Source organism: Mandrillus leucophaeus, unplaced genomic scaffold, assembly GCF_000951045.1.
Source record: "Mandrillus leucophaeus isolate KB7577 unplaced genomic scaffold, Mleu.le_1.0 Scaffold194, whole genome shotgun sequence".
NCBI lineage: Eukaryota > Metazoa > Chordata > Mammalia > Primates > Cercopithecidae > Mandrillus > Mandrillus leucophaeus.
Window position 1 is genome coordinate 3,021,705 of NW_012101965.1, and position 20,362 is coordinate 3,042,066.

A 20,362-nucleotide genomic window follows, 5' to 3' on the forward strand; every position below is an offset into this window, starting at 1 on the left:
GGAGCCAGCATAATTCTTCCCTTGCCTGTCTTCACCGGAGGGTTTCAGGGACATGGCACTGGTGGCCCTCGTGACCGGTGCTGCCAACCATGCTCTGGGGTGGTAAGAATGTCAGGAAAGTAAAGGGAGCTGCTCTGTGGGTACCAGCCATGCCTTCATTCATCCAGGGGCTTGCAAACATTGTTACGATAGACAACCTGGCCCAGAAAAGAAGAAAAAGCCTTTCTTCCTCAGGCCTCTCTCTCCATACTGAGGAGTCTACTGCTGCTTGTGCAAGCAAAACTCTTTCTCCTCCCTTCCTGCTGCTCTGCCGCTGAGAGGAAGAGGGAGCTGCCCAGCGGCCTCACGCAGTAACCCTTTGCTGGTGAGTTCCCAGAACCCAGCATCCTGCAAGCTGCCGCTTCTCAGCTGGGGATGTGGAGCTGCTCTCCGCCCTCCTTGATTAGGATATGTCAGGGTTGTCAGGGCAACTGTTAACGGCAGCGTATCATATTTTCCCCTGTCTGCTGTGGGCTGAATATTTTACTGTGCGGTAGCAGGAAGAAGACTGGGAAAAGGTGCTGCAGCAGGAAGAAGCTGATTGAACAGGTTAGGCAGTGGTGGGAGGCATCAGACCCTGCGTGTCTTTAGTAGGGCTTTTCTGGAAAGTGTGTGTGTGTGTGTGTGTGTGTGTGTGTGTGTGTGTGCGCGCGCGCGCGCGCGCATGCATGCGCCCGAGCAATCACCAGCGCATGTGCCTGTCGGGGAGTCAGTGGGAGGGGGCTGGTAGGGGAGGTGGGGAAGCTGCTGCTAGGTGAGGGGAACTGCAGGGGCTCAGTTGCCAAGTGGCTGGTACTATCTGTCAGCTGTTTGCAAACTGTTTACCCATAGGGGATCTATTACAAGTGCTCAAATGAACAGGCAGCTTAGGAACTAGCAGCTTCCTGGGAGCTGCAATTACATAAGCATATATTTTTAATATAATAATAATTTAAAAAAAAAAAAAAACAAGTAGCAGCGGTATGCCTGGATCAGCTACAGCTCTCCGACACGAGAGACTGAAGAAGATCAATGCAAGGCCAATTCCCCTTGGTTTATTCACCATTAATGAGGAAGACGAACAGCAAAAGAATGGAAATTCCAGAAGAGCAAAAGGTATGCATTAGCTCCATCCTTTGGTCGGAGCCAGATCCAGCCCTTGTCTCTCACACTGCCTATAGAACATTTTATAAACTGTGCTGCTCGTGCATGCTCCGGGGAGTGCTTGTGACCTCCTAGCACGGTTTGCTGGTAGTGTTTATACCCTCTGTAGGGCTGTGTATGCATGAAATGGGAAACAGTTTTTGTAGATTTGGTATATTTCAGATCAGTTGCCTTTTTTGACTTAAGCTACTTTCTTGGCCTAGAGATCTTTAATTTTTCCCATGCTCACTTCAACAGTGACCGACTGGTCACTCTGTCCTCATCAAGAGGAGAAAATACTGAGTTATCAAGGTTTAAACGAACATCTCCCCACCTTCCTTAGGTGCCTCAGATAATTTTTGCTTACTTTAATGAAGTGAGTTTCTGCTTTAAAGGGATGAGTTAAAGTGACTCAAGAGTGCAACCTTTTCTAGGCAAAGGGTCAAAATGTCACTTCTCTTTCTATACTAAAATGCCTACTAAAATGCCGAGAGTAAAGAGGGGCACAGCAAACATTGAGGGCGAATGTGGAGGGTGAAGCTAGGGAGCGGGGAGCAGATCATGAGGTTGTATAACTTCTGATGATAACTTTGTCACTGAGTGCGTGTATGGCAGTTGAAATGCACAGGGTACAGAAAAGGGAAGTCTGACCCTTGTGTTGTTCTTTCACGGTGTGAAAGGTAGCAGCAGCTTGCCAGCTTCTTGAGGGCCTGTGTACTGCATCATCATCAGCATTGTCTCACAGCTGCCCTCCCAGGGCTGTAATTATCAGCCAGAGACAGCAACATCAGGCATTTTTGAAAAAGGGGCTTTAAGGCCTTTGTTTTATGTTTTCCAGCATCCTAAGTCTTGCTTCCCCTTCCCCAAAATATATAAGCTGTTCTTAAACAGATGGGTTATGAGTTTTCTTGCTTTTATGTGCTGATTAAATTTTAGCATGCACTTAAATTATTCTGTCACTGAGATATCAAATTTTCTTCTGTGATGGCAGAGAGGTAGCGTCACAAAGTAGAAAGCAAATATTTAAGCAATGATAAAGTGAAGAGTGTTAAATGGAATCCAGTGTCTGAGGACTCCTGGTTTTCTTTTTCCTGGTTCTTGAATGAATCTTTCTTTGCTTTTCTTAAATATAATTGAAACTGTCTACATTAAATCCAAAAGCATTTTACTTCATTTTTATGAGACTGTACACAGGAAAGTTCTAATAAGTAGAATCTTACTACTGTAGTTGACTTTTATTTACTACCAGACCAGGCTCCTGTCTGAGAACCAAATGACCTCAGAATTCAAATGATGCTATGGCTGGAAGGTGACTTAATGTGATTCTTTTATTTGCCTGTGAATTAGATTGTTGAACCAGAGTGTGTTGCTCTGGATGAAAACTAAGGACTTTAAATTTTTAGCGGCAAATCATTTTGCCTCTGAAAAGTTGGTAACTTTTAAAATTAACGTGGATTTGTTGAATTGTTCCCATGGGGTATTTTTGGAAACATTCTTGATTTGTGGTACTTTTCCTTGCATATCTTCAGCAGTAACTTAGGATAACCATCCATTTTATTCTTAATAATTTTCTTTTCTTTTCGAGGTGGAGTCTTGCTCTGTTGCCCAGGCTGGAGTGCAGTGGCGCAATCTGAGCTCACTGCAACCTCTGCCTTCCAGGTTCAAGCAATTCTCCTGCCTCAGCCTCCCAAGTAGCTGGGATTACAGGCACCCGCCACCACGCCCAGCTAATTTTTTTTGTATTTTTAGTAGAGACGGGGTTTTGCCATTATTGGACAGGCTGGTCTCAAACTCCTGACCTTGTGATCCTCCCACCTTGGCCTCCCAAAGTGCTGGGATTACAGACGTGAGCCACCGCACCCTGTCCTCTTCTTAATAATTTTCTTGAATACCTCTTCCTGTCTCCTGGTGTTGTTTTTGTTCAGTTGCCTTTTAGTATTTTTTTAAAAAGGAAGAGAAAGGGGAGGAAAGAAGATGCTTCTAAAAACCTATTTATTTTTGGCAATTTATGTAGCTTCTTGGATAAGAGAGACTTAATCAGGGAGTTTCTGACCCCCTACCATTTTTCTTTCTATCCCTACCCACAATGGTGGGGAGAGCAAAGGTGGGTATTGGAGGAAGACTGAGAAAAACAATCCTGTGCTGATAAGGATGTCCAAACTTTCTGTGGATCATCAGTTGTCTCTGTGACACATTCAGTAAAATAACCAGATAACCCTGGGTATCTCTAATTATGCTCAATGAATAAAATTATTGGCTTTGACTGAATTTTTCATTGGGTCCATCTTAACAATAGGAATATTCACTTTGTAGTCCAGCTTTGTTCCATGGAAAATGATGGAAATGTTCTGTATATGCACTGTCTAATACAATAGCCATTAGCCACAGCTGCAGAGCTTGAAATACAGCTAGTGCAACTGAGAAACAAAATTTTAGTTAAATAGCCACATGTGACTACCTTATTGGACAACACAGTTCTAGTCTGTAGAGCTGTTACGTTCTGAATTTGTGTCTTCTCTGGTTTGTTCGTCCTTACTGCTTCCTGGTGTTGGATGTGGTTGGGTCCTGAAATGAATGTGGTTATTAAGAAGAACGTCAAGGAGCAGACAGCCTCTTCACTGCATGAGAGCACAGAAAACTGGATGTGTAGACAAGTCCATTTTTCCTTTTCCACTTAAATGTTGTTGCCCTGTTCTGATTATGATTATTATTACCAGTCACTAGTTGCCTGTATCATTTGTTGCACCTTTTAATGGACTCTTTTTTTTTTTTTTCTCCTTTTTATTTTTATTTTTTCTTTAGAGACGGGGTCTTGCCCTGTTACCCAAGCTGGAGTCCAATGGCACGATCATAACTCACTGTAGCCTCCAACTCCTGGGCTCAAGTGATCCTCCTGCCTCAACCTCCTTAATAGCTGGAATTACAGGCACATGCCACCACACCCAAGTAATTTTTTAAAAAGTTTTTTTGTAGGGATGGGATCTTGCTGTGTTGCCCAGGTGATCCTGAACTCCTGTCTTCAAGTGATCCTCTCATCTTGGCTTCCCAAAGGGCCGGGATTACAGGTGTGAGTCACTGTGCTTGGCCCTCTCTTATTTTCTAAATCAGTTATTCCCAAAGCATCATAGCAAGATGACATACAGATTATATTTTGTGTGTGACTGTTGTGATACACAATCAGAAACTTTTCCCACCCCATGGCCTAATCTGCCAACCATACCCAAACCTGGTATCCAAACCTGGTTTTCATGCTTAGTATCTTTTTTTTTTTTAACTGGTAGTAAAGAAGTTTACCATCTAAATTTGATGAGTTGAATGTTTCCGTTCAGGATTATCCTGGCTAATGAGGAGTACCATCTTTTCAGGTACCATACTGTTGGGCAAACATCAAATAACTCAGTAAGAGTGAGCGTGGAGATTACCATCTGGGTTTCTGTGGTGGCTTCATAGTTATCTGGTGGGGTGGCAATAGTTTGTTTAGATGGTAGACTAGATAATTCTTGAAGAAGTGATTACTCTTCCATGTAATCAGTAGGAGTGTAATGTTTTACATACCTGACTGTTATTACCATAGTAATTAAATAGTCACTGGGAGCGAGCTGGGCTTATGCTGATGCTCTTATACCTCAGAACCTCAAGCCTCCTTGTAATGCTGACTTCAGGACTGGCTTAGGAGAGACTGTTTAGGTGCTGCAGTAACTAAATGCCCTTGGATAGGTCTCAAGGCAAACCTGCCTTATAATGAATTTTGCTGAGCACAGTGATTATTCAGTAATAAGGCGTTTTCCTCCTAAACCAGCATTTGTTAAATGCTCACTCTGTGGCAGATTGCTCTGCTGGGGTTTTTTGGAAGTAATGCAAAGATAATTGACATGGTTTCTGCTCACAGAAGTGCAGGAAGAAAAATATGTACAAATAATGCAAGAGTATAAATTGAAGTCAGGAAAGGAAGAGGACGAGAGTGGTGGAAATGTTAAGTATGTGCCAACTGTGAAGACATTGGCCTCAAGATTTTAATCTGAAACAGAGCGTTTAAGGGATATAGACTCCTCTCCCATCCCAAATGTCTGGCTGAGGTTGAAGACCTCAGACCTTAAAGGCGGGAGCAGAGAGTAATGGGCAAAGCATCTTTTAAATGTCATTATAGAAGCTAGACATCCACACAATGTTTACCTGCAGATAGGCACTTCTAGAGGCTTCATGACTATTACACAGTATATTTTACAACTTCTGCTTTGTAATGGTCTCCTGACTCATTCTGTGAACTGCCTAAAGCAGTCATCTGATTGACTTTATACTCCTGTCTTGTTTTTATATAAAACCTGATTGATGTGCAGCTCTAATACTAAATTTACTCATGACACTTGACTCTAAATGACTTTTGCTTGATTTTATCAAAATTATCATCTCCCTCAAAAGACGGAAGACTCATCACTCTCTAGGTGGATCATGGTCTTCCTGCTTTCAATCTTTCCCCTTTCCAACCCATCCTCCGTAGCATGCCTCTATGACATCTTTCCAATGGGAATATCTGCCTATTAGAAATAAACTTCTCAGTGAAACAGAGGTCTTGACTAACAGTCTTTGAGCCATATTTAGTCTATAGCTATGTTTATTTGTCTCCTGCAGGTGTTTATGAGTCAACATTTAGAAACTGATTTTTTCCTAATCTGGATTTCAGCTTCCCTTGAAAAATTGGAAGACACAGCCACTCTTGTCGTCTTCCCAGCAGTCATCAGCTGGAGCGAAGTAGCAACTGTCACCATAGCTAGAGACAGGTCATGCGTGCTGCAGTGCCCCTCTTCTAGAATATACATTACATGGCCTGCCTCAGTTATCTGCATTACCGTAGTCATTGCTTTTGTGACCCCTGACCTAAGGAATAGTCCAAGCCCCTTAGCATGGCACCTAGACTACCTGCCAGCTGGTCCCTTTTTCCCTCTTCATCCTCTTTCCTGCCACTCTTTGCACTTTGTGCTCCAGCAGCACCAAAGTGCTTGTTGCATTTGCCTGCTCCGTCATGTTCTTGCATGCCTCTGTGTCCTACTCATGCTCATCTGTCCATTTTCCTCATCTTTCTTCCTCATTTGGGTAACTCTGACTTTCTCTATAGAATCAGATCACATGGCATCTTCTCCAGACTTTCCTTTGGTGCCATGTCCAGGAAACCGCCTCTCTTGCTCCCAGCCTCCTCATTCCTGGCACAAAGGGCAGCCCCTCGCTGTGTTCCTTCGTCACTATAAGTCCTGTACTGACTTCAGCCCTGACACTTACTTACTTCAGTGTAATGAAATCATCCATGCACACATCCATGCCCTTCCTTCCTACAAACACTGTAAGCTTTGTAAGGGCCAGGACTCATCCTTTTTATACCCTGTACCTTCCAGAGTACATGGAACATTATGAAACAAAGGCAAACTTAACACTTAAAATAACTTTACAGACTCTGAAGGTCTTCATAATATAGGAATTCTAAGAAATGTTGATAGCATTAGAATTGTCCTTTCAAGGTAACTACTTGGAAAGAGACAATTCTGTGTTTGATACATTAATCATATTGCTCTCCATCAAACTGCATTTGTCTAATAGTATACCAGAGATTATCTCTTTGTTGTCTTCTTCTCCTCCATTTTTTTTTTTTTTTTTTTTTTTTTTTTTTTTTTGAGGGAGGCAAACTCTTGCTCTGTCTTTCAGGCTGACATGCAGTGGTACGATTATGGCTCACTGCAACTTTGAACTCCTGGGCTCAAGTGATCCTCCTCAGCCTTCCAAGTAGCTTGCAACTAGAGGTGCACACCACCACACTTGGCTGTTTTTTTTTCTTTTAATTTGTAGAGGTGGGGTCTCGCTTTGTTGCCTAGGCTGGTCTCCAACTCCTGGGCTCAGGTGATCCCCACACCTTGATGTCCCAAAGTGCTGGGATTGCAGGAGTGAGCCACTGCACCCAGCCCTGTTTTGTTGTTTTCTGTCATGCTATTCATTTTTCTTTGGTGGAAAAACAAAGGTATATAGTTATAAGGTGCTATTAATTGACCACTTTGTGAATATCAAGGTTAATAATGCTTTCTGTCCCTTTTGTTAGCTAATCGTAGATTAAATTGTAAAGAAATACAACTTCTCCTTGAGATCAGGACACAGTGGTTCTGAGAAACTGTACTCCCCCACACCCACTTTGTTAAAATGTGTATTTCTGGAGCCTGCAGTGACTTCTCTTCTTTTGGCTTTTCCACCATAAAGGTAGAATTTCCTCCAGTTAAGGTTTCCAAATGAAATATAATCTAGTGTTTATCATTTATATTCCTATCAGATAGGTGATGATCTAGCAACTGTAATGTCCTTTTCTAAGTTATGAATCTTTTTGTTTTCCAAGAGGAGTCTTAGAATAAGAAGTGTGAATGCCTCTATAGAATCATTCTCCTACATTTCCTTGTTTCTTTTTCTCTTTTGTTCTGTGAGGCTTGCACCATTGTCTTTCCAGTGTCCTTATGTGTGGCATTTTAGGGCTAGGCAAATGGTTTTAGCTGTAAAATTTAACAGCTAGGGAGGCAAAAATATATTTTAGAACAATGGTATCAAAGATCCTTATTTTGAGGAGGAAATCTTGAGGTCAAATTGATTGGCATAAAGTTTTATTTGCTGAAGAGATCTTAAATGTAATATTTTATTCAAAATATTTATATAAAAATAATAGGCGATGGAGCAAGGATCACATCATCTAATGTATGTCTTGTACTCATTGGATTCTTTGTAACTATTGAATAAAAGAATACAGCTGTTCCCTAGGCATTCTGTGTTTTATAAGTAAGAATCACCACATACATTACTGTGTACAAGAGGAACATGATTTAACCTGTGTTTGGTTATCCAAAGTTTTTGTATAGTGAGGTACAATATAAAATGTAATTTGCTTGCTATATAAAACTAAAAGACTGAAAAATTGTGTGCCTGTTTCCAGAGCTATAATTGATGGAGCTAAAAGAGCTGACTCCTCCAATCACAGGAACCAAACACAATTAAGTATTTGCTTAGAGCCTCCTGGCTGATAACTCTTAGATATTATTTATTAAAAGATTATAGTCTGAATTTGAATTGAATGTCCATTTCCATTAACATCCGTGTGTCTCCAAGAGCAACTTTAATTTGTTGTTACAGAAATTATCCAGGTGGCTCCAGGCACCTTGACTATGTTTTTCATTTAGCAGAAACTTAACAGCAATGAAAATGATTTTACTGAGAGACTCCATCTTAATTCTCAGATCATCTAGACATTTAGGAAAAACCCACTTTATGTTGCACCTTCCATATGTTATGTTAAGTTTATGTTCTAGATTTGCCAATTCAGAAGATAAGTCATGCCCCGTTATACCCCAGACTCAGATGCAGAGGCCCAAAGTGTGTCACAGATGGACATAAGGCACTGTTTGAAATATTTACCAGAGCACCATTTGACATTTATGCCAACTGTAAAATGCAGGGGTTTTTTGTTTGTTTGTTTTGTTTTTCCAGGCTATCTGCCCAGCATTGGTTTGTTAGTAAGAAAATTCTCATAGAATCTTTCTGGATTCCAAAGAATTTACAATCCCAGGTCCAGTGTGGAGTGGGAATGACGTTCAGGAATATAGACCAAGAAAAATTATCTTAACAGTTTTGATCTTGAATATATATGGTTTGGGGGACTAGATTCATTCTAAGTTAAAGTTGCAGGCCTAATAAAGTAGTAAAAATATATTAAAATACCAAGATTCAGCAGAATCTGCCATTCTAAAATCATTTTTGAGAACAACAGTGTGGAGGCTCGAGCCGCCTCTGTACTCCTAATAGGATTGCTTTCAAGGTCACTAACTGAGTGCATGACCAAGAGGTGTCTTGGAGTTGGGCAGAAGGGAGGAGAGTTGGAATCTCTATTAGCCCCTTTTAAAAACTTCCCAAATAATGTAGCTTAAGATCTAAGTAAAAATGCAACTTTAAGAGAAGTTACCCCCTTATAAACTAGTTGTCATCTCTGAGCCCCGATGTAGAACTATAGAAATTGAGAACCAGCCACTATCAGGGATATCAGTTTACATAGTGGGAAAACAGGATACTAGGAAAGTTTCACCATGTTCACTCGTAGTGAGTGGCCACAGGTCCAAGTTTGCCACAGTTATTAGAAATCCAGGCTATAGTTGGTGTGAGAAACTGTGAAAAAAGTGCTTAGAAAAAAGTGATAGAAAAAGTGCTACATGTAGAAGTATGCACATTACTGTTATTAATATTTAAACTTTCTAAGCCTCAGATTCTCATCTGTGAAATGAGATGAATAAAATCATGCTCACAGGTGATGGCGAGTATTAGAGAGAATATACAGCACTTACCTTATTCTCTGGAAAATAATTGGAGCTCATTATATGACAATTATAACATTGGTAATTTATAACCAAATGTCTCACATTTTCTGGTAACTTCTACTGACATGTTCTGTTGGGAGAATGGCCTGGTGGAAAGACCATCATGCTTGTCTGTGCCAGACCTTAACCAGTCTCTTTTTATAGAGATATTTTCCCTCATCTAATTTCTTTCCTTAACTTGCTTGTGAGTGAAAATTTCTAGGAAGGCTGCCCCCTTTCTTGTGTCGTTTTAGTCACTTTCCTGCCATAGGCGTATGTGACTGGTCCTTGTTCTGTGTTTGCTCATGTGGATCAGAAGTCCTAGCTGCCAGGTAGATTGCTCATGCAGTACTCTGTAATTTTGTTGTGTTAAATGAAGGAAATACATTGCCATTATGTCAAATCACCTCACTTGTTATTTTAAATATGATTAAGGGAGTGTACCTGTTATTCCTTGGGATTAATGGAAACCTCTGATCTGCCTTAATCAGGGAACAATAGCAGTGATCGTCTGACATTTTAAAACCCAATTCAAAAGGATTTTTTTTTTTTTGCAAGGGTTTTTTTTCCCTTCTGATGTGGGGTGTGCGTGTGCGCTCATGTGCATGTATGTGAGTTGCTTGATGGCAATGTCCTAGGCTAGTGGACAGGTTTCTGCCAGTGGTTGAGATTATGGATGCTTACACTGGGGATGCCAAATGTATCCAGGCTTATTTTATGCAGGCTTATTTTCACATACTTATTTTCAGCACCAAGACTTCTTATTCTAAGTATGATTAGCCATCTTTTCTTTCAGTACTTCTTGTTTCTCTGTGCTAGTCTTGTTTTGTTCTCTAGTCACTCAGAAGTAAGTGCTATGAACACTTATGGTGGAGAAAGCCTCAAATTAAATGTTATTTGCTGCTATAATTGAACATATATATGCCAGCGGATCTGTGTCCTGGTACAGTAGATTCTATCTCGCTTGGAGCTCTTCCCTCTACCTGGTATGTACTTCTGCTGCTTCTCCTCTTTCCACTTCACTCTACCTGGTCAACACCTACTTGTCCTTCAGTTTAAATGTCATTTCCTTCGCCAGGCATGGTGGCTTATGCCTCTAATTCCAGTGCTTTGGGAGGTCAGAGTGGGAGGATCATTTGAGCCTGGGAGTTCAAGAACAGCCCTGGCAACAGAGACTCTACAAAAAAATACAAAAATCAGCCAGGTGTGGTGGTGTGCGCCTGTGGTCTCAGCTACTCCAGAGACTGAGGTGGGAGAATCCCCTGAGCCCAAGGAGGTCGAGACTGCAGTAAGCCATGATCGTAGCACTGTACTCTAGCCTGGACAGCAGAGTGAGACCGTGTCTCAAAAAAAAGAAAAAACAATTTGTCATTTCCCTAAGGATGTCCCCAGACCAAGCTAGTCTCAGATTCTAGGCCGTTTCTTACTCTAGGCAAATTGTGTATTAAGTGTTTGCTGAGTTGTTGTTTATTGTCTGTCTCCTCAACTAAACAGAGCTTCCAGAAAGCAGTGAATATGTCTGTCAGATTCACACTGTGCCCCCAGCACCTAATACAGAGTCTAGTATGCACATACTTTCTTTTATTGTGCTTCACAGATACTGCATTTTTTTACAAATTGAAGGTTTGTGGCAACCCTATATCAAGCAAGTCAGTTGGCACTATTTTTCCAATAGCATGTGCCTACTTCTCATCTCTGCATCACATATTGGTAATCCTTGCAATATTTCAAACTTTTTTGTTGTTATCATGATACCATATTGGCCAGTCTGATCTCAAACTACTGACCTCAGGTGATCCTCCCACCTCGACTTCCCAAAGTGCTGGGATTACAGGCATGAGCCACTTAACAAATATTGTGTGTGTTCTGACTACTCCACCAACCAAGCCATTTCTGTCTGTCTCCCTCTCCTCAGGCCTCTCTATTCTTTGAGACACGACAATTTTGAAATGAAGTTAACTAATAACTTTACAATGGTCCCTAATCTAAGTGTTCAGGTGAAGAATTACATGCCTCTCACTTTAAATCAGAAGCTAGAAATGATTAAGCCTAGTGAGGGAAGGCATGTTGAAAGCCTAGATAGGCTGAGAGCTAGGCCTCTTGCGCCAAACACAAGATGTGAATGCAGAGGAAAAGTTCTTAAAGGAAGCGAAAAGTGCTACCCTGGTAAACACACAAACGATAAGAAAGCGAAACATCCTGAATGCTGATACAGAGAAGGTTCGAGTGGTCTGGAAAGAAGATCAAACCAGCCACATGTTCATTAAGCCAAAGCTTAATCCAGAACAAGGACCCTAACTCTCTTCAATTTGGTGAAGGCCGAGAGGTGAGGGAACTGCAGAAAAAAAGTTTGAAACTAGCAGAGGATGGTCATGAGGTTTAAGGAAAGAAACTTGTCTCCGTAACATAAAAGCACAAGGTGAAGCAGCAAGTGCTGATGGGGAAGCTGCAGCAAGTTATCCAGATCTTGCTAAGGTAATTGATGAAGGTGACACTAAACAACAGAGTTTCAATGGCGATGAAATAGCCTTCTGTTGGAAGAAGATGCCATCTAGGATGTTGATAACCAGAGAGTCAAAGTCAATGCCTGGCTTCAAAGGATAGGCTGAATCTCTTGTTAGGGGATAATACAGCTGGGTCATTGCAATCATTGACTTGGAGTTGAAGCCAATGCTTATTTGCCATTCTGAAAATTCTAAGACCCTTAAGAATTATGCTAAATCTACTCTATGTGTGCTCTGTCAGTGGAAAAACAAAGCCTGGATGACAGCACGTCTGTTTATAGCATGGTGTACTGACTATTTTAAGCCCACTATTGAGACCCACTGCTTAGAAGAAAAAATTTCTTTCAAAATATTACTGCTCATTGACAATGTACCAGGTCACCCAAGAACTCTGATGGAGGTGGACAAAGAAGGTTAATGTTGTTTTCTTTTTCCTTTTCTTTTCTTTTCTTTTCTTTTCTTTTCTTTTTCTTTTTTTTTTTTTTTTTTTTTTTGACACAGAGTCTTGCTCTGTCACCCAGGCTGGAGTGCAGTCATCTCAGCTCACTGTAACCTCTGCCTCCTGGGTTCAAGTGATTCTCCTGCCTCAGCCTCCCAAGTAGCTGAGATTACAGGCGTACACCACCACACCTGGCCAACTTTTTGTATTTTTAGTGGAGACAGTGTCTCATGTTGGCCAGGCTAGGCTCGAACTCCTGACCTCAAATGATTCACTTGCCTTGGCTTCCCAACGTGCTGGGATTACAGGCATGAGCCACTATACCCAGCCACAAGGAGCTTAATGTTGTTTTCATGCCTGCCATCACAGCATCCATTTTGTAGTCCATGGATCAAGGAATAATTTTGACTTCCAAGTCTTATCACTTAAATATATTTTGTAAGGTTATGGTTGCCATAGATAGTGATTCCTCTGATGGATCTGGGCAAAGAAAATTGAAAACCTTCTGGAAAGGATTCACCGTTGCAGATGCCATTAAGAACATTTGTTCTTAATGTTCTCCCAGCACTTTGGGAGGCTGAGGCGGGCGGATCACGAAGTCAGGAGCTCGAGACCATCCTGGCTAACACGGTGAAACCCAGTCTCTACTAAAAATGCAAAAAATTAGCCGGGCGTGGTGGCAGGTGCCTATAGTCCCAGCTACTCGGGAGGCTGAGGCAGGAGAATGGCATGAACCCGTGATATATGGAGGCAGGTTGGTTGCCAAACCCCTGTTGACTCCAGTGGTGATGGCACCTGGTTCAAGAGGCTGAAGAAGAGACCCAGAGCCAGCGAATGAGATATGGGTGTTACTGGGGACTTACATACAGGTGAGAGAGTCCAGTGGTGGCAGACTGGGCGAAACCACCACCACCACTTGCAGAACACATACAGCTTATATAACATTTTCACTTAACACCCTCCCCCTAGCAACTTCCACCTGGCAAACCTCATTTAACCCCAAACAATGGGCTGTGATCCCCTGTATGGCCCATGTTCCACAGGATGCATCTGGGCCTCAGGTGTTCCTCATAGACAAGGAATGGATCTCTGAGTTGGTCACTTCTGGATTCCTTAGCTCAGACTTCTGAATACACATTGAGGTGCCTCTGCCATACAGGGTCATTCTCAGGGTGTACTTAGGTCACATTATCACTGTCGGTGTGTGTACCATACAAAACTCAAAATATCAACATTAACAGGTGTTTGGAGGCAGTTGATTCCAACCTTCATGAATGACTTTGAGAGGTTTAAGACTTCGGTAGAGGAAGTAAGTGCAAATGTGGTGGAAATGGCAAGAGAACTGGAATTAGAAGTAGAGCCTGAAGATGTGACTGACGTGCTGCAATTCCATGATAAAACTTGAACAGATTAGTTTCTTCTTATGGTTGAACAAAGTAAGTGGTGTCTTGAGATGGAATATACTCATGGTGAAGATGCTGTGAACATTGTTGAAATGACAAAGGATTTAGAATATTACATAAGCTTAGTTGATAAAGCAGCAGCAGGGTTTGAGAGGATAGAGTCCATTTTTGAAAAAAGTTCTGTGGATGAAATGCTATCAAACAATATCGCATACAATAGAGAAATCTTTCATGAAAGGAAGAGTTCATGGACTTGGCAAATTTCCTTGCTATCTTACTTTAAGATGTTGCAACTGGGTGCAGTGGCTCATGCCTATAATCCCAGTGCTTTGAGAGGCAGAGGCAGGAGGATCACTTGAACCCAGGGGTTTGAGACCAGACTGGGCAACACAGTGAGACCCTGCCTCTACCAAAAAAAAAAAAAAAAAAAAAAACCTAGCTGGTTGTGGTATCACAAGCCTATAGTCCTAGCAACTTGAGAGGCTGATGAAGAGAGATCGTTTGAACCTGAGAGGTCAAGACTGCAGTGACCTGTGGTTGTGTTACTGCACTCCAGCCTGGGCAACAGAGTGAGACCCTTTCAAAAAAAAAAAAGGAAGTAAATTGCCACAGCACCCCAACCTTCAGTGACCACCATCCTTATCATTCAGCAGCCATCAACATGGAAGCAAGACCCTCCACCAGCAGAAAGATTACAACTCACTGAAGGCTCCAATGATTCTTTGCATTTTTTAGCAAATCAAGTAGTTTTTAATGAAGTTATATACACTGTTTTAGGACATAATGTTGCACACTTAATAGACTACAGTGTAATGAAAACATAACTTTTGTATGCACTGTGAAACAAAAAAAAATGTGTGTGACTTGCTTTATTGCAATATTTGCTTTATTGGGGTAGTCTGGAACTGAATCGGCAGTATACTGATGTATGCTTTGTTGAGGCTTCCTGAATCTTCATTACATGAACAGGTGTCACAACCTAGATAAAAAGTTGACAAGAATACATCCAACAATTTTTTACATCCATAATAGTCTTAGAAACTGTGGTATTTACTTTTCCCACAGAAACAGTTCTGTTTTTCTGTTGAGCTGTTCTGTGGAACTTAAAGGAAATTATTTCTAGGTGCTGATTCAAGACCTCTTAGTCCATGGGTGCTAAGCCAGATGGCAGAAGCCCAAATCTGGTTCCTCGTGAGATAACCGATTGGAGGCAGCACACTGTGGCCCTGCCGGCCAGAGAATGAGACAGCGCAGCTGAAGAGGCAGTCTGTCTAGGCCTTCAAACATTCCGGGGTCCAGGACTTTGTTCTGAATCTAGCAAAGGCCTGGAGATACCAGATCAGTCGCCACCCTGCCTGGTGATAATGACAGTGACTTTTGTATTAATGACCTTTGTCCACTAGCCTTCATGCAGGGATGACTTGTTTGTTTTCGGCCACGACATTGGCTTGGACGGTCTGCAGTGGCTTACTTGGATAAAATTCCAGTGCTAGACCATTCCAGAAGCACCTTCTACCATCATCTTTCCTTGAACTGCCAGAGCTTATTATAAAATGTTCATTTCGAGTTTGTGGCATATCCTCATTACAGCCATGTTTGAAGTATTATAAGTATTTTCTTTCCTTTTGCACAGCTGAAATTCACTTATCATGACCATATTAAGTGTAAGCCAGGGAGAACTTGCATACATAAATCCTTAGTGTTTTAAACTCCCACTGAGCTCTAGACTAATAGTGTCCCCCACTCCCACCTGCCGCTCTGTGGATGAGGAAATATCTTGGAAAGTGAACTGGAGCTGCTGCTAATTTAACAAAGTCCACTGTGTACCTAGCCACATTCCCTCTGGTTCTCCACCTATTCAGTGCATCTCATTAAGCCACCCTCACAAGTTTCCTTTTATGCCTCTCTTTTATAATACCATCTCTGCATCTGCCTTTGTTTTTTTTTTTTTTTTTAAGGCCCAGAAAAACAGGTTCTTTGTGGGTAGACAGTTCCTGGTGCACACCTTACATTCAGCGCTGTAAAGATGCAAAATGGCAACTGCGATATTAGGATTCAAAACCTCAGCACTCTGGGTTTTCACCCTGGGCTTGCTTGGGGAATCAAACTTTCTTTTTATGAATTTGCTACCTCTGATTCTTCTGTGACAGCACAGTAGAAAATCCTAATTCTTTATGGTATTGTTCAGAATCCTATAACTTCCCCTTACCCATCTAGTAGTTTAGAATACTATGACATTAAAATTAGTATGAATTTTGAATGGAACTTCAAACTGACCTCTTATATCAACATTTCTAATCATCAGCAAAATTTTCTCACAATCTAAGTAATTTCAAAATTATTCTTACTCCACTGCCATAAGTTTCAGGGACATACACATCTACTTTGATGCTGCATGACCTTCACTTGAACTTCATTCAGCCAGCTGTGTGGGTTTATGCTGGGACTTGTTTCCACACCACCTATGATATCATGAACTCAGAAATTCCCCTAGGTACCCACAGACTTCAGATTCAGCAAACAATGATTTGCTGCCTACCCTATGCTAGATGTTTCCATATGCAGTAGTCTCCCACTTACCCTTGTAAGAGCCCCAGTGGATGCCTGAAACCTCAGATGGTACTGATCCCTATATGTATATATTATGTTTTTTCTATGCATACCTCTGATACAGTTTAATTTATAAATTAGACACAGTAAGAGATTAACAACAATAATGAAATATAATATAGCAATGTACTGTAATAAAAGTTACGTGAGTATGGTCGCTACCAAAATATCTTACTGTATTGTACTCACCTGTTTTCAGACTGTAGTTGAATGCAGGTGACTCAGAATGCAGAAAGCAAAACCAGCGATGAGGGTGGACTGCCATGTGTGAGCTCATCCTCCTACTTGAAGAAAAGCCTCACACCTTCTGAACCTTCATCCTCTCCACCACCCCCAGGCTTCTGAACCCTCTGTGTTCTTACAGTTATGAGTCCTCCTTCCCACTCACTGGCATTTTGTCAAGCCTGGTCATGGGTAGCCATTTCAAAGATGCACTTGCAGTGATGCCTGGGCCTTCCTTGCAGGCTCGAGTGTCCCCTCATAGCCTCCTGTTTCTTCTTTAGGTCTGTTAAATGTTACTGTGAGACTCCTAAAAAACAGCTGCTTGGGTCGTTTCTACTTTCTTACTCTCTCACCATCAGCTGAGCCCAATTTGCTGCTGGCTAGTTGTCAAATCACATCACAGGGGTGCTCACCCCATCTTGTCTACCGTACCTGACTCAGTGGCACGATTTTGGCTCACTGCAACCTCCGCCTCCTGGGTTCAAGCAATTCTCTTGTCTCAGCTTCCCGAGTAGCTGGGACTACAGACACACGCCATCACACCCAGTTGGTTTTTGTATTCTTAGTAGAGACAGGGTTTCACCATGTTAGTCAGGCTGGTCTCGAACTCCTGACCTCAGGTGATCCACCTGCCTCGGCCTCCAAAGGGATTACAGGCATGAGCCACCGCACCAAGCCGGTACCTCACTCTTAACATCTAATATTTGCTGTGAATATTGAGGATGTTTTAAATTAGCTTCCAGGCAGGGCACTGTAGCTCATGCCTGTAATCCAGTGCTTTGGGAGGTAGAGGCAGGAGGATCTCTTGAGCCCAGAAGTTCAACACCAGCCTGGACAACACAGCACTATCCCACCTCTGCAAAATTAAAAAATAGCTCGGCATGGTGGTGCATGTATGTATTCCCAGCTAACTCAGAATGCTGAGGTGAAAGGATTGCTTGAGTCTGGGAGACTGAGGCTGCAGTGAGCTGTAATCATGCCCCTACACTCCAGCCTGTGCAACAGAATTGGACCCTGTCTCAAACAAAACAAAACAAACAACAAACAAAAAAACCAGACTGGGTGCAGTGACATATGCCTGTAATCCTAGCACTTTGGGAGGCTCAGGTGGGAGGATTACTTGAGGCGAAGAGTTTGAAACCAGCCTGGGCAACATAGCAAGACACATCTTTACAAAAAAACTTAAAAAAAAAAGTAACTTCTACATCATAATTTACTCTCTTGACTAGAAGGAGAAAATAGGTGGAAAGACATATAGCCTGTATTATTCTAATTTAAAATTCAACAGGAAATAGAAGAATGAGGAATTTATTTTCATTTGATATGATTTTGAAGAAGGAAGAGGTAAATGTTTAAAAAGGACTGTTGGCCACTGACACTGGATTTCACTAACTCCTGAGTGTCAAAGGTAATTGCAGTCATGTGGCTAGTGGCATAGTTTTTTGGTGAAGTGTTATCGAGAGGAGCAAATTGAATGCTCCGGCCCCATCTGAGGATTTCTTGGTTATTTATTGTGGGCCATTATAACTACAGATGCTTCATAAGAGAGTTAATATAATTGCTGGTCTATATATTTTTACTTTAGGAGAACAAAGTTAAAGAATAAGTCCATTACTATTTCAGGTGATGTGTTTTGAAAGCAGAGCTTTAATTCAGGACTTAAATGGCATTAAATGGTGTTTCGTGAATTCCATTCTTCTGACAGTTACTGTCATAATCATTTGTAGTGAAACCTACATAGTCATTCCCAGTATCCTGGATTTGGTTTCTTCCAAGATTACATACACTTTAATGAGTAGGTACATTTCCTATTTCAGTTTTTCTTTAGTGTATTTTATCTTCAAACTTTACTGTGATATTTTAGAGTGAATGTTAAAACAAAAAATAAATAGGAAAACCATTCTGAGTTGCGACTGATGGTTCATCCTGGACCAGTCTACAGCATTTAGCATTTAGCATTATCTGTTCCTTTCTTGGGACCCTGAGACTTACAGTTCATGAGACTTAGAAGTTGAATGAAGAGAAGCAGGCATCCCTGTATGAAGCCATAGCAGGTATATCAACACAAAGCTTGGGATAATTAGGTTCACAAAAAGTGTTGGTGTCCAAATTCAGAATGTTTGATCTCTGATAAGTTAACATTTGATAAAAAATTAATTTCTTTATCCTGATGCTGATGAAGATCTCTTCTGAGAATCACAGCGATGCTTCAGGACTGATAATGATGTGACAATTCTTTGTTACTGTGTTCTCTGATGAAAACCAAATTTTCTTTTCTTTCTTTTCTTTTTTTTTTTTTTTTTTTGAGACAAGGTCTCACTCTGTTGTCCACGTTGGAGAGCAGTTGTGCGATCTTGGCTCACTGCAGTCTCCACCTCCCCAGGCTCAGGTGATCCTCCCACCTCAACCTCCCATGTAGCTGAGAGTATAGGCGTGCGCCACCATGCCCAGCTAATTTTCGTATCTTTGTAGAGATGGAGTTTCACCATGTTGCCCAGGCTGCTCTCAAACTCCTGAGGTGAAGCGATTCATCCGCCTCAGCCTCCCAAAGTGCTGGCATTACAAGCATTCACCACCGCACCCAGCCTGAAAACCAAATTTTCTAACAGGCAAATTGGGCAAGTTAGGTTTTAATGTACTAGGAGTAGCTCTGAAATTTTAAACTTGGATGTGTGTCAAAGAATATGTAGAATTGAGGGAGCTCGCAGTGTGTCATGGTGTCTTGGAGACCATATGGTGTAGGAGTTAAAACTTGGACTCCGGAGCCAGTCCAGAGCCCATTTTTGCCTTCTCCTAAATGTATGCTTCAGGCGGAGTACTTACAATTTCTGTGCCTCGCCTGCTTTATCCATAAATCAGGGCTAGTAGTGACACCTATTTCATAGGGTTTTTAAAGATTAGGTAGAATAATATCTAAAACGTGCTTGTAATTCTGCCTAATCGGGCACTAATCAAGCAGCCTGTAAATGGTAGCGAATGTTATTAGTATTTGGAAAACTTTCTTAGTTCAATGACTTTATCTTAGTAGTTTTAAGAAACCAACATTTCTGCTAGGATGTCTAAATTTTGTGTTTTTTAAAATGTCTTTTCTTAAATTTAAAAAGAGAAGAATTATTTAAAAAATAAAATTTGTTTTTTCTGGTTTTTTTTGAGAATCTTCTGGAAGGATGTCTAAATTTTGGAAGACTTGAAACAAGTTAAAAGAAATTTGTATCTGGTCTATGAGAAAATTGAAATCTTCTGGCTTTAGGCAGGTTACTACCGCCTTCCTGTCCTCTCCTGTTTTCTGGATCTTCTGCTCAGCCTCCGGGAGTCCAGAGAGAGAACTGTGGGATGCGAAGACTCATTAGATTCACATGAGGTATCCTTTAAGCCCTGCATTGAGGTTGACCTCTGCTTAAGTACATTTCAGCTCAAAATGCTGCCTTCCCCCACTTTTCTGGGGGCAAGGATTACTTTTCTTGTAGCCCCTATTAAAAGAAAACTTCAAAAAAGTTAAATTTGATGGAGTTTAATTGAGCAAAGAAAGAGAAACGATTCACGAATCAGGCAGCCTCCAGAATCAGCAGATTTGGAGACTCCAGGGGTGCCTTGTTGTCAGAGCAAATTTATAGACAAACAGGGTAAAGTGATTTACAGGAATCGGAAGTGAGGCTC

General features: G+C 41.5%; 1 protein-coding gene across 1 annotated transcript in view; it reads left to right on the forward strand.

Moving 5' to 3' along the window:
- The first annotated feature begins 356 nt into the window (after positions 1-356).
- MAP7 (microtubule-associated protein 7) overlaps positions 357-20,362 on the forward strand; it is a 197,426-nt gene continuing 177,420 nt past the window's right edge. Inside the window, exon 1 of the mRNA XM_011978447.1 lies at positions 357-1,134. Within this exon, the coding sequence (XP_011833837.1) occupies positions 1,002-1,134 (133 nt within the window). The 5' untranslated portion in view covers positions 357-1,001. The remainder of the gene's footprint in view (positions 1,135-20,362) is intronic.